General features: G+C 39.8%; 1 protein-coding gene across 3 annotated transcripts in view; it reads right to left on the reverse strand.

Annotated features, from left to right (window-relative positions):
- Positions 1-15675, reverse strand: part of AFAP1 (actin filament associated protein 1) — a 251402-nt gene that overhangs the window by 158482 nt on the left and 77245 nt on the right. For all 3 annotated transcript variants that reach the window (XM_020992125.2, XM_078148735.1, XM_020992127.2), the window contains exons 2-3: positions 7591-7719; positions 5640-5737 (exon numbers count right to left, since the gene is read on the reverse strand). In XM_020992125.2, the coding sequence (XP_020847784.1) occupies positions 5640-5737; positions 7591-7717 (225 nt within the window). In that variant the 5' untranslated portion in view covers positions 7718-7719. The remainder of the gene's footprint in view (positions 1-5639; positions 5738-7590; positions 7720-15675) is intronic.

Consider the following 15675-nt stretch of genomic DNA (forward strand, 5'->3'; position numbering starts at 1 on the left):
CAGCTCCAGAATTTGTTTGGGAGCATTATTTAAAGGTTTTCAAAAGGGTTTGGGGGAGAGCTCAAGCAAGTTCCCGCCTTTTCTCTGCCATCTTGGCTCCACCCCATGGGCATTCTTTCTTTCACCTCCATATCTTTAGACGGGGCTGTCCCCTGTCAGGAATGCATTGTCATCTCCACTTCTCAGAATCCTTCTCTTCCTTGAGGATCAGGTCATGTTATTTGCTACAGGAAGCTTATCCCTGCAGATGCTAAGGTTCTCTCCTTTCTTATCAAATTATCTTGAATGCCCTTTTTTTTTTGCATGTATCTCCCTCTAATAGAATGTAAGCCTCTCCTAGAGAGGTGGAACTGTTTGTTTGCTTTGTCTTTGTACCCGCAGCACCTAACATAGAGTCTTACACATAACAAGTACTAAAAAAAAAAAAGTTTGTTGCATTAAGTTAAAAGTTGGATTGCATTGGACTAGATTGCTCAAGCTCATGCATGTGCTTAGTAGCAGAGGGGCACTCAAACTAATGCCTCCTGATTCTTGGGCCAAATGGTCTTTAGCCTCATAACTTGCTGTCTCTCAGGAAAGTCATATGAACTCTCAAAATGTCTTTGTAGAGCAACTATGTGGTACTGTAGATAGAATGTCCAGCCTGGAGCCAGGAAAAATCACATTTAAATCCAACCTCTGGCACTTACTAGCTGTGTAACCTGGGCAAGTCACTTAACCTGTTTGCCTTGGCTTCTTCATCTGTAAAATGGGGATATAATAATACCTACCTCCCAGGGTTGTTGTGAGAAGCAAATGAGATAATCATTGTAAAGCACTTAGCACAGTGCCTGGCATAAAGTAAGTGCTATGCGACCCTGGGCAAGTCATTTTACCCTGTTTGCCACAGTTCCTCATCTGCAAAATGAGCTGGAGAAGGAAATGTCAACCCACTCCCAGTGTCTCTGCCAAGAAAACCCCAAATCAGGTAGAGTTGGACAAAACTGAACAACAATAACAAAAATACGTTAGCTGATAATTATTATTGCTGCAAATTTAAAGTATTAAGCATCAGCTTTCTATCCTAAAGGAAAGAGAACATAATGATTAAATGACCTATGCTGAGAGGCTATTCAAAACAAGAACTCCCTAAATGCAAAAGAAGATCAATTAATATTCACGAACAATACTAGGATTCCAAGCACATTGTTTTGCATCTCTCAGATGCACCTAGCCCACCATGGTGTGTGTTAGAGTTCTCTCTTGGTGTCTAATTCCCCTACCAGATTCCCAACTCCATGGAGCTGAGGAGTGCCTAGCACAGTGCTCTATACACAGCAGTTATTTCATAAATGTTTGTCATTTGTTGATAAATAAAAAGTACAAAAACTTCCCCAAGGCATTAAATATCAAGAAAGTCTTTGTCTTAGTCTCTGAACAGAACTATTATCCTAGCAGACAGAAGGCCTGACCAGTATTTTCATTTACAAGCTGGTTACAACCAGTTGGCTCCTCTTTCTAAAGAATGTCTTATAATGTGTTACAGAAGGACATTGTTGTTATTTGGAAATAAAAAGGGGGGGAAATTCAACCTTGGGACTTCCAAGTCAGAAAATTCTGCTTCAGAAGGAGAAGTCTATCTATTACTTACCAATTTAGTTATGATGAGCAAAGCTCATAACAGTGTATGACAGTGGGTAAATTACTTAACCTCTCTGAGGATAATGTTATATTATTTGTAATCTTTCGTAAAGTTGTTAGGAAGATGAAATGATTGCGTATGCGTAGTGTTTCCAAACTTTAAAGCACTTTGTAAATGTCAATCATCAACCGGGTCACATGTTAAAACTTTAGCTGGTACCTCCAACAGCTGGTACTATTTATACCAGTATTTTTAGTTGTGGCAAAGAACTATACACTAAAGGAGTATCCCTCAAATTGGAAATGGCTCAACAAATTATGGCATATGAATGTAATGGAACAAAAGACATTAGAAATGAAAAGGGGAGTGGGTGTCAGAGAAATCTGAAAAAACTTGCATGAGCTGATGCAAAATAAATCGAGCAGAACCAGGAGAATAATTTATACATTTACAATAGCAGCAACCCTTTAAAGAAAAACAGCTCTGAAAGACTTAAAAACTCTGATAAATGAAATAACCACAACTCCAGAGGAAGGAAGCTACCCATCTCCTTACAGAGAGGTTCAAAATGAGGTACAAAATGACATATACATTTTTGGACATGGACTTGTTCTGCTTAACTATTTTTTATTTGTTATAAGTTTTTCTTTTTTTTAGTGAGACTAAGGGAATAGCAAGCAATAGGGTTGCCAAAATTAAAAAAGAAGACATAGTCATGAAAACATGTTTTAAATCCCTAGAACTGAAGAAGTTCAAAAGGAAACAGACAAGGAGGACAGCTTTGGAAATAACATGTGGAATTAATTATATTTTTTTTAAAGCAAGTGATATATAAATGAAGATTCACAATTTCCAAATAATCTCCTTTTCTGTTCTATTTTGTATGTGTAACATATGTAGGTGTTTGTTAAATTCAGAATTTTAAAAATTAAATTTGAAAAGTTCTGCCTTTGATACTTACTCATTCAACTTCTCTGGGTATCAGTTTCCTCATCTGTAAAATGATGGGGTTGGATTAGATGACCTCTGAGAACCTTTCCAGTTCTAAACCTATGATCCTCGCAGAGCCTCAGTTTCCTCATCTATGAAATGGGAATTACACTATGCATTGTTATAAAACTCAGATGATATATATTTATGTACATATATATGTATACATATATATATATATATGTATACACATACACACACAAACACACACACACATATGATGGCTATATAAGTGTCAGTTCTACTCCCTACTTTATAAGATTATTGTCAGGATAAAATGATATGGCATGTAAAGTACTTCCCAAACTTTAAAGTACTACATAAATGTCAATCGGTCCATATTAAAACCTTAGTTGGTATCTCCAACCTTTTTGTACCAGGATTTTTTTGTTGTTTGTATCAAACAATACAACTGATAAGTGAGAAGCAAAGCAAGTGTTCCCTGAGATTTGAGGGGGAAGGTCTTTCTAGATTAACTCAAAGGATTGTGGGAACTAGGAAAAGCTTTCCAAAAGAATCAACATTTGATTAAAGGATGGATTAAACTCAGCCAGGGAAAGCTGAACTATCATGTCAGTTGTTTTTTTTTTTTTCTATCCAAGCTTTCTTCTATAAATAACAGCTAACCAGGTAGAGGGGAATTCAGTACTAGAAACTGAAGCTCTACAACCTACTTTTTCTTATTTTGAGGTGAAAGTCTCTTGCGCCTGAACAAGCAGAAAGATTAAATCCTAGATCATTGGCTCATAGAATACTAGCATTGGAAATGCCTTTACAAATCATCTAGTCTGATCTTTTGATTTTTACATATGAGGAAACTGAGAGCACCCAAAGAAGAGATGTATTTTGCTCAAGTTCACAAGGATAGTAGTGAATAGCAGGGTTAGGCAGGATTCAACCCACAAAGAAAGGTAAATTTAATAATTAGATCTGTGGATATTTTCAGCAATCAAAAAAAATATATGATGTAGTAGAAAAAGTACTGCTGAGTAAAAGTACTGAGCTGATCACTTTAAACTCTCTGGGCCTCAGTTTCTTGCACTGAAAAAATGTAGACAATGATCCTTACATGACCTCGCTCACACATGTGCTGTGATGCTCAAATGGGAAAGTAGGGGTAAAGCACTCAAAGTTGTACAGGTCCTTAGGAATTAACCTTTAATCCAACCCACCATACCTAGTAAAGGAATTCCCTCTGCAATATTCTTGAGGAATCAAACCTTCACCTGAGAAACACATGGAATTCCCTGTCCCTTAGGCCACTCACTCCATCTAATAGCTCAAATTATAAGGAAGGCCTTTTATCTTGAGTCAAATCTGCTTCTTTGGAACCTCCATGCTATTACCATCAATGCTAGCTAGCTCTGCCCTTTGGGGAGAGAAGTCTTTTCCTACATCCATAAAACAAGATTTTAAATATCAGAAACAGCTATCATGCTCATTTCCCCATCATAAATTTCTTCTTCAAGCTAAATGTCCTCAATTTCTTCAACCAATCAATGACATGGTTTGGATGCTTTTCAACAGCCTGGGCACCCACCTTAAAACACATTTCACCTTATTAAGATGCCTCAAAAAACATGGTATCACTAAATGCAACTATAGCCTATTACATTTTTAAATAAAAACAACATTAACAATATCCCTCCACTCAAGTCCAGTGCTGATGTCTTATCATGAAAGGAAAGTGACCCTGGATCCTCAAGTAGTATATCAGGGGAATCTAAGCTATGGGAAGGACCTAACAAACTGAAGAGATTTCTAGGACAAACCCAATGATGGTCACCCCAGAACCAGTTAGCTAAGTGGAGAGAGGTCAATCATAAGAGGGTTGATCACCAGGGACTGACTTGGGTGGCAGGGTTACTAAGTCACATAGGGGCTGTGCTTTGTGTTGGTGTAAAAAGGACTCACATTAAAGAAATTATGGATTCTTGAAGCGTTTTAATCATAATAAAAATAATAATGATAACAAATAGGAGGTATTTTGCCTATAGAATATTAAACATAAACAATATTAGGATATTGACTTGCCTTGGGGTTGTTTCTAACTGAATTCCCTCAAAAACATGACAGCTTTTTAATAATAATAAGCAATACAGAGCTATTTCTATACCACATCAAAACTGACAAAGTTCTTTGCTTACAATAACACTGTGAAGTAGGAGGTGAAGTATCACCTCTATTTTACAGATAAGGACACTGAGGCATATAGTCATTTAATGACTTGCCTAAGATCATGTAACTTGTAAATATCAGAGTTGGGACTCAAATCCTGGCATCCTGACCACAAGCAGTCTTCTTTCCTTTCTCTTCAAAATCCTGAATTTATAAAAGTTGCACACAACATGTATTTCTGAGGTAAATGTATATTTGCACACTGGGACTTCTAACATGGGGTCCATGAACTTACTCTTGTTTTTTAATATTTTGATAGCAACAATCTAATATAATTGCTTTCCTCTGCAATTATATTAGATTGTTACTATCAAAATCCTCTGTATTTTATAAAAAAAAAACATTTTGAGAAGGGGTACATAGGCTTCACCAGACTGCCAGGGGGTCCATGACCCAGAAAAAGTGAAGAAGCCCTGTGAAGACACAAAGGACTAGGACTGAAAGGGATGTGAAATGGGAAAAAAAAAACAGGACTGGACAATTTCAAAGCCAGGTGTTCAAAATCAGAGACTAAGGCAGCAAGAAGTGCAGCCCCTCTGGAGGCCTTTCAGGAATTCTGCCCCTAAAGCCTCTTTCCCCTGCTACTTTAAAATCCATCATCAAAGCAGGATTACAATGTATTTACAACACTGTCACTTTGTAAAGAAGCAGCTGCCATCTCGAGGCAGGCTAATTTCCTATATGATTTTCCCAATCATCCACTGGGAGTGGCCACATGGGAGCTGGCAAACAGCTGCCTCAGCATTCCCAGGATTGCGTGCTCGCCTCATTCCTCATGTCCTCAGCTAGACTCAGGGTAACGGCAGGACCAGACAGTTTCTTGCCACCCGGCTATAGGGTTGTAACTCACCAACCACTGCTGAGGGATCTCGGGCAGCGGCATCTGCGGTGGGGCTGGCAAACTGCTGGTAACTTCTTGTTTCTGAACATGGTCTTTCACTTCAAAGCCTGTAAGTATTAAGAGAAAACCACATCAATTTCTACATCTAAAACCCTGGAATGGGGCTCTTCTCTTTAAGGTCAGGCTTCAGGGCAGGAGAGAGTGTGTGGTAGAAAAGGAAGACTTGGGTCTCAGACCCAGCTCCACCGCATACCAGTTGTGTGGCCCTGAAGGACTCCATTCAAGAACAGTAATTAGTGAAGGACTGAAAAAGTCTCTCCAAAGTCATCAAGTGTCTCTTAATGGCTAAATCCAATGAACAGCCTTTTCTCAGCCACCATCTCACTTTAATCTCTTTTATTACATGCTTCTCCTAGAAATTCTCCTATCTTGGATTCCATGACCTTGTTCTCTACTGGATCTCCTCCTCCTTACCTGACCATTCCTCCTCGGTCTCTTTTTGATGGTTGATCATCTCCTTCCCCTTTAGCATGAATATCTTTCAAGGCTATGTCATGGCCTCTCTTTCCTTCTCCCTCTCTATTCTCTTCTTTGGTGATCCCAACTGTTCTCCAGGATCATGAGCTTTGATGGGCAATCTAGCTAGTCTAGCCACTCTCATTTTAGAGCTGAGAAAATAGGTTAAGGTTAAGTGACTCATCCAAAGTCACACAGAAGTGTCAAAGGTGGGATTTGAACTCGCATCCTCTGAGTCTGGAGTCAGAGCTCTTTCTACTATACCATGCTTCCATGTGGTTTACCTAAACTCTTTGTCTCAAATGAGATAACATATGTAAAGTATTTTTCAAACCTACAAATGCTATTATATTATATTACATCTTTCAATGCCTAGCACAGTGTGACTTTATATCAAAGTCACTTAATAAACATTTATGGCTGTTGTTGGTAGTATTTTACAACTGTATAACTTTAAAAGTTATTCTCCTAAAGTCACAAAACTCATAAAAGGTACAGTAGGATTAAAATTGAGGCCATCAGATAACAAATCCAGGGCTCTTTCTACCACACTAAGGCCATAGAATGCAACTTTGTCTGAGAGGGGGCAATATGCTAAGTCATATTAGTCACTAACACTTTAGCATAAGAAAGGCTTATTGAATTGAATAGGATAGCTGAGTTGATCAGAACTTTTCCTGGGAATATAGTTTAGTCAGACTGAGAGAAGGAACACATAAAAGCCCCGAGTGTCTAAGGAATGGACCAGATACTATGGAGGTGGGGGAGGGACGCTAGAGGAAAAGAAGACAAACTTTACCTCCTTCATAATTTTGCTTAGGACTGTGGCCCTATTTCTACTAATACCAAGCTGTCAGAAGGTAAAGACAGATATATGGAAGATAGATGGGCAGAAAGAAAGATAGTCATAGAGATATAAATATTTTAAATAAAGTAGATATAGTTATAGCATCACAGATTCATAGCTGGTAGAGATTTTAAATGTCAGCTAATCCAATCCCTTCATTTTGTAGATGAGGAAACTAAGTTCTAGAAATCTTAAATAATAATATGCTCACAAAGCTAGTAGGTGGCAGAGACAGTATTAGAACCCAGGTCCTCTTGTTCCAAATCTCTCCACTGTACCATACAGTCAGTCATTAAGCATTTAATAAGCACCTACTATGTGCCAAGCACTGGGCTAGGCTCTCAAAGACCATACATACAACCTGCTAGGATTGATGAGATATACCTAGATACTATGATAGAAATTTTAATAAATGCATAAGCAGTGTACAAAGGCTATGATATCAGAAGTGTAAGAGAGCATTACTAACTACAGAGCACACACTGTTAGGGTATAATTCGAATCTGCCCATAGCCATGTCTCAAATACTGCATGGGATTTAGGTGTCTCTTGTTTCAATTCCTTAATTACTCTCCATGAGCAGCTATTGACACTCACCTTTTGATGACTGTATCCTCAGGAGAATGTTGGTTATCACTGCCTTTTTCTCTCTGACTGTTGATGTTAAGTACTCATGGTCCAGCAGCTCGAGGAACAGGCGCAGCTCGACAATTAACTCTTCCATTGCTGAAAAAGAAAAGAAAGGCCAACCTGTTAACTTGGAAATCTTTGTTTGTTTGTTTGTTTGAGGCAATTGGGGTTAAATGACTTGCCCAGGGTCACTCTACTAGTAAAGGTCTGAGGCCAGATTTGAACTCAGGTCCTTCTGACTCCAGAGCCAGTGCTCTATCCACTGAGTCACCTAGCTATCCCTTAACTTGGAAATCTTGAAATATAAATGAGATTTGTTTTCCCAAGCACATCCTAAACTACGATTATCTGATTTACCTAAGACAAGACTGACATTCAAAACCCACCACAATTTGGAAACCTCACCTGATCAAATAAGATGATATCTATAATGCACTAGGCACAGTGTCTAGCACGTATTAAGTTCTTAGTAACTGCCTGTGCCACCTTCTTCCCTGATCTAATATTCTTGCCTCACATACTCTTTACGCTCCTGATCCCCTAGACTATTAGATGTCTTATAAATAGGCCTGTCCCTTTTCTGTCTTTGCTTCTATTATTTCTTATGTCTGGAATGTCCATCTTCCCTCCTCTTTTTCCTCTGAATTCTTATCTGTCCTTTAAAGCGCAAATCAAATGTCACCTCCTCCAAGAAGCCTTCCCTGAGGTCACCAATAATGACCTTCCTTTTCAGATCATAGGAATATACAGTCTTAAACCTGGAAGGGACCCTGAGTGCAACCCTCTTACCCTAAAAATGAAGAAACTGAGGCACAGAGAGGTGGAATGACTCGCCCAGAGTCACAGAACTAACGAGTGTCTGAGGCAGGGCTGGAGCCCAGCGGGTTCCGTGTCCAGCACCCGATCCATTCTGCTACATGATGACACCTTGTACTTCTCTAATGTGTTCATAACGTTATTGTGAATCACAGTTGTCTATGTCTGGGCCCTTTCCCCCTGGCAGACTTAGCCCTCTTGGAGGGGCTATATCTCATCAAAGTCCTACAACGTCCTCAGCATCTAGCAGAGTACTCTTCTCAAAGCAATTTGTTCAAATTGAATAAGACTTTAAAATATGTGCCCTTGATACCAATGCACTCCTCTACAGAAACCAGTTCAAGCAAAAAAAAAAAAGCAAAAAACCCAAGTTCACATAGCCCTGATTCACTTCAAGGACACCTGCCAACAGAGGGAATTATGAGGCCAAAGCCTCGGAGCAGTTCTGACATCACCATATCAGATGCTGGTTCCTTGGCATTAAATTTCCATCTTGTAGAAGAGAAGAGAGGCTGGCTTGTCGGACAGTTTTCGGGAACCATTAAGCACAATTTCAGGCAACTAGGAGGTGCAGAGGAAGGAATGCCCAGCCTGGAGTCAGCAAGACCTGAGTTCAAGTCCAGCCTCAGACACTTACTATGTGACCCTGGGCAAGTCACTTCACCCTGTTTGCCTCAGTTTCCTCATCTATAAAATAAACTAGAGAAGGAAATGGCAAACCACTCCAGTATCTTTACCAAGAAAACCTCAAACGGGATCACAAAGAGTCAGACATGACTGAAAAAACTGAATAACAACAAAAAGAACAAAGCTTGCCAAGAAAACCTGGGTCACAAAGGCTGAAATGACTGACCAACAACAACAAAGCATGGTTTTAGAAACTCCACATCAGGGGCAGTGAGGTGGCACAGTGGATAGAGCACCAGCCCTGGAGTCAGGAGGACCTGAGTTCAAATCCAGCCTCAGACACATAACACTTACTAGATGTGTGACCCTGGGCAAGTCACTTAACCCCATTGCTTACCCAAAAAATAAATAAATAAATAAAAATTTAAAAAAAGATAGAAACTCAGCAGCCAATTCTCCTCTTACCAACCAGTGGCACTGACACCATCTTGAACACGAACATATATTCCCTGAAGAAAATGCTGCAGAATTTGAGAGCTGAAAGGTACCTTAGGCATCGACTAGTCTTGAGAGGCAGTGTGGTGTATGAGAAAGAACACGGCTTGGAACCAGGAGAGAGCTGGGTTTGAATTCCAGCTCTGGTACTTACTTGCTACGCTCTCTTCTCTTGAGGCTCAGTTTCCTCATCAATTAAAAGGGACAAATCATACTTGGAGTAGCCATCTAATGGGCTTGTTACGGGATCAAATGAGACAGCGCACAGTAATAGTTTGTATACGCACGTTAATTAAGATTATTGCTAGTCCAACCCCCTCATTTTCAAATAGGGAACAGAGAGGACCCAGTAAAGGCCAGGTGGTAAGTGACACTTCTAATAATCACAAAATCAGTTAGAAAAGGAACTGAGCAGAATCTGAGTCACAAGAGCAAATGCACTGGCAGAGATGCTAAAGAGGAGTCTCTTGTTCAAGTACAGGCTAAACCAGACTCATCACCATGCCTCAACCACCTTTTAGTCCTAGAACCTCCCTCAGGGCCTATGGCCTCTGGAATATCAATCCCTCTTGCCTCTGTGGCTTACTTCTCCCATTGGTGAGTTGCTCCTGGGATCTCCATTTTGGGGATGGGCCCAGAGTGGCCATTCTTCATACCTGTCCTTGTTTGGCTTCTAAGTGTCTGCTCTTCACCACCATGCCCCTAAACGGATACCTTTTTTCCAGATGATTTTCATATGTTGTCTTCTACCATGAGAATGCTTTTATTTATATCCTCAGTATTTAGCATGGGATATGGCACATAGTAAGCAATTAAGACAGGCTAGTTGACTAACTATTGACTTACTGAACTCTGTTGTTCCATCTCATTCAAACATTCTACAGTTCTGTGTCAAATTTCTGCACACTCTCCTCTTCAGGTCAATGTCAATATGCTTAAATCCATCAAGAAATCCAACTACCATAGCAGTTCTATTCAATACTTCTTCCTGATTTCTCTTGCATTAAGCACCATGAAGAGCACTGCCCTGAGCTACTTGCTGAGGCAGGAGGTAGGAAGGTGGTAACTCGATAAGCAAGATAGAGTCATTACCTGTTAAGCTCTTTCGATATTACTAGGATGAAAAGACAAATGAGATATCACCTATAAAGAACTCTGCATACCTTGAAGTGCTATGCAAATACTTGCTACCATTATAAGATATAAGATCATAGATTTGGAGCTAAAAGGAATCTTAGACAATCTAGCCCAATACCTTTATACGAATAAGGGCACTGAGGTCAAGAGACGGTTCTAAATAGTAGAGCCCACATTCAAGCCTTGGTCTCTCAACCTCAAATGCAGCAACTTCCCATTATACTGTTCTGTTTTATGCATATGTCAATATACTTAATATAAATTAGAATACCAAACATAGAAATATTGGAAAGTGCTCTATATTTCTTGTTCCAAATTCTTCAGGATCACCCGCTCATACCCAATATTCAATCTCTATCTATTAACTCTTTCCTTCCTGCCTACAAACACAGACCAGCCTATGCTGGGTTTAAAAATCTTCACAGTATCTTCCTATATCATTCTTCACTTCTCAGCCCAACTTCCAGAAAAAGCTGTCAGACAATCATTGCCTCTACTTTCTCCCTTCTCACTTACTCCTCAGTCCTTTGTAATCTGCTCTCCCCAAAGTTAGCAATGATCTCTTTGTCAAATCCAGTGGTGTTTTCTTAATTTTCACCATTCTTGAGCTCTCTGTAGCATCTGATTCTGTGAAGTGTCCTTTCTTCCCTGGCTTTTCATAACTGCTCTCTCTTTGTTCTCAGTCTCATGGCCCCTAACTGTAGGTATATCCCCACAGAGGGCCCCTGTTCTGGGCCCTCTTCTCTCTCTACATTCATTCTTAGTGACCTCATTAATTCCAATGGGTTTAATTATCTTCTCTATGCCAGTGACTCGAGATTGATATATGTAGCCCTAGTCTTTCTCCTGAACTCTAGTTCCTGTATCTTCTGCCTATTGGACATTTCAAGCTCCATATGTCCAAATCAGCAATCATTCTCCCAAACCTCACTCCTCTTCTAGATCTCTCCATTTCTGTCAAAGGAATACCAGTGTTCTGTCCCTCCCATTCACAACCTCAGTGGCATCCCTTAACTCCTCACTTTCATTCATTCCACATGTGCCATCAGTAGCCAAATCTGGCTGTGTCCAGGGATCAGGGAAGGTTTTGCAGGAAAGGTGGCATTTGAAATGGTGTTTATAGGCTAGACAGGATATCAAAAAGTAAAAACATATTCTCTGGTATCATTAGATATCTGGCTTATTATTATATTCTCTGGTATTATTTATGCCTTTGCACATCTGTCTTGTCTCCCCAAGTGTAAGCTTCTTGAGGGCAGGGAACAGTTCCTATTTTTCTGTATCCACTGTAGCGAGTATACATACACTGTACATATACCAGATTCTCAATTAAAACTTGCTGAATGACTGAATCATAGTCTGTTTCCTGAAAACATGTTTTCTTGGCCACAGAAGTACATTGGGCTAGCAAGGCCAACAAAAATTGACAGGGAGGAATGTGGGACCAAAGCAGAAAACAGTATTTTCACTTTTCAATGAAGAGATTGGCCAAAGAAAGCTACCAGTCAGCCCATCACTTTTTTGCAAACAAAAAGAAGAATAATTATAACCTTAAAGCATGGAATACTAAAGTAGTAGTAGTAGTAGTAATAATAATAATAATAATAATAATAATAATAATAATAAATGATGGCAAAGGGGAGATAATACAATACAGTGGAAAGAGCTCTGCTTGAAAGACAAGGAACTTAGATTCTCATCCTGATCCCATGCTACCATACTATGATACCAATTTGCTGTGTGACTATGGGCAAGTTCGTCCTTCCCATCTCAAGTCTCAGTTTCTTCTTCCATAGAACTGAATAGGACTAGGTGGACTCTTCTACCTCTAACATTCTGAAGGCTTGACACATAAGCATGCAGGGTAAAGGAATGAATTGTTTCTCTAACTCTCAACTGATAGTTGAGTTAAAACTGCTTAGCTTTACATACTTTTTCACTTAAGATCTGAGGGAACAGAGCAATAAATCTTTTAGAGAGTCTCATAGTCATAAAGCTCTATGAAATGGAGAGGCTGAACCAGGGAGTCACATCACATAACTCAAGTTTGCAGGATGTCCAGAAAGGAGGGGAATTCAAGAGATACCCCCTACACACACACACAACAACACACACACACACACACACACACACACACACACACACACCTCTAGCTCTCCAGCTCTTCCAACACCAAGTGCCAGCAAGACTTTGCCGTGGCCAAAGGTGGAGGGTAATGACATGCTAATCAATCAGGAGCCAAGTGACTCAGAAGAAGTCTGCGCAAATTTATTCAGAGAGTGACACTCTCCATATGCTTCCTGAGACTTATCTCTATGATCCAACTTTTCCACTGCCCTGACACAGACTCTGCAACTCTCTACTGAAGGGCGGGATGCTATTTCAGAGTGAAAATAAAAATCACATGTGTATTTATGCTCCTCCAAAAACCCCAAAGTCTTTATCATAGACTATCTCTCTAGGTCATCCCTTTAGATAGGTAGGTAGGTGACTGGTAGGGTGGATGGGTGGATAGAGAAAAAGATGGAGAGATAAAAGGGATAGGAGGAGACACAAGAACAGAGGAGGGAAAAGGAAAAGAAAAGGAAAATGGAGGGGGAAAGCAAGGAAAGGAAAAGGGGAATGGAGATGGAGACAGAGAAGGAGACAGAAATGGAGTTGTGGCATCCTTATTAAAAAATGTTCAATAGTCAAGTGTTGAAAAGTACTGACTTGGGAGTCAAGAGATCAAGATTATGACTCTAACATTAATATATTTCATAACCACAGGCAAATCACATCCCCTTTCTGGGCATCAGTTCCCAACTCTGAGAGACAGAACTGATGGAATTTCGAAAGACTTAACAGCTCAATGAGCAGAAGAGTGATGGTGAAGATGCAGCCTATCTCTCACCAGAGAAGTGATGGACTACTCAGGGTACAGAATGGGATGCATATTTTTGGACATGGACAGTGTGGGAATTTGTTTTGCATATTTGTCACAAGGGTTTTGATTTTTCTTCTTTTTCTAATGGGAGAAGAGAAAGAGGGAAAACAGACTTGTTAATTGGAAGTTTTTTTTTTCAAAAGATGGAATAGGTGGACTCTAAGGCCTCTTCCAATTTTGACCTGAGGTCTTTCCACTGTTAACATTCTATTTTTCTACAGTCTAAGGTTCCTAAGTTCTAACATTGTGTGTGGTAAGGTGCAAGACTTGTTTGAGCTCTGATATGCTATTTTCTGTGTTCCATGGTTCTTCCGATCTCAACAATGTGATTCTACAACTATTCTTCTTTATTTGGCCATTTTCTATCAGAGTTCTGAATAACAAAATTCTATTTCTTTAGTCTCTCTACATAACAAAGAATAGGGTAGCTGAGTGGCATAGTGCACAGAGCCCTGGGCCCGAAGTCAGAAAGACCTGAATTCAAATCCTGTCTCAGACACTTATTAGTTATGTGACCCTGGGCAAGTCACTTAACCCTGTTGGCCTCAGTTTCCTCATCTGTAAAATGAGCTGGAGAAGGAAATGGCAAACGACTCCAGAAAACCTCAAATGGGGTCATGAAGAGTTGGACATGACTTAAACAACCAAACAATAACAAAAACTTGATATTCTTCATTTCAGTTCATTCATTGATTCAATGAGAATTAACCACTTCCTTTGTGCAGAGCACCCTATGCCTAGAATCAAGGGACACAAAAGAGACAAATATTTTTCTCAAGGAGCTCCTGTCCAGTATGAAATGGATGGCTGGCCCTTTTGATGATTCATAGGTCATTTCAAAATGTGGGTTCTTAACCTAGGGTATATGAACTTTTTTGGATAAATGTATTTTAATATAATTGGTTTCCTTTGTAATGCTCTTTTATTTTAATCATTTATAAACATTCTGAGAAAGGGTCTATTGCCTTCAACAGACTGCCAAAGGGGTCCATGACATAAAAAAGGTTAAGAACTCTTGCTTCAGAGGGCATTTGTTTGGTTTTCTCTCCTATATTTTACTGAAGTCTAAATGACAGAAACCTGGATTGTCAGGGACTAAGATACCTTAATACATTCTAGTTCTACTCCATTTCATTGAGAGGCAAACTGAGGCTTGGATAGTGGAAGTGACCTGCCTAAGGGCCAGTGGTTGAGGCAGGATTCTAGATCTCCAGACTACCAAGCAGTGAGTGCTGCCACCCCACACTGTCTTCCTTCAAGGGCCATGGAAGAAGTTCTGTCTGAAATTCTGGATTTGATCACTGGCCCCTGGAGAGGCTATCTTTGTCAACTGCCACTAAAAAATAGCTTCCTGTGTCCTATGATCATTTAGTGAAGCTGCCAACAATTATTGGCTCTAAGAAAATAAAATAAATACACTGTCATTTCCTGCTGCTTACTCAGAAATGGCAAAGAATGCTTCACAGTCTCATATGATTTAATTTTTCACGAGTGACAACTGACTTGGCAGATGTTGCCCAATGTGTTATCATACATATGTCTCTGAAACGCTAATAATGTGTAAAATACATATTTCTATTTGCATATTGAATGACAGCCAAATGTCTTGGCACAGGAACAGTATTTGAATGTCTTTTTTGTGGTAAGGGAGCCCACAGACAGTCTTACACTTCGTCTTTTATCTTCTATCACTAATTCACCCCTACTCTCTGGTCTCAGTTTCCTCATCTGTAAAAACAAAAAGGGGTCACCTGGCCCAGGCATCCTGTGTTTTAAGGCCCCATCCAGCTTTGGCAATCTGTGTTCTACATCTTATGATCCCCTTCAAGATATGACATTCTATGTTCTTTGTTCTAAGATCTTTTCTAGCTCTAACATTCTGCATTCTGAGATCCCTCTCAGCTCTGCCATTCTGCATTCTATGGTTCTTTTCAAAACAGTGAGACTACTCCTACGATGAGCTGAAGGGAAATGTCAAGCAAGCACCCACACCAAAGTGATCATTTCTCTTTTTCTCTTCATGTTCCCACATTGCTTGCTCTTTTCTCTCC

The sequence above is a fragment of the Phascolarctos cinereus genome, unplaced genomic scaffold (genome assembly GCF_003287225.1).
Source record: "Phascolarctos cinereus isolate Bilbo 61053 unplaced genomic scaffold, phaCin_HiC Scaffold_9;HRSCAF=440, whole genome shotgun sequence".
Lineage (NCBI taxonomy): Eukaryota > Metazoa > Chordata > Mammalia > Diprotodontia > Phascolarctidae > Phascolarctos > Phascolarctos cinereus.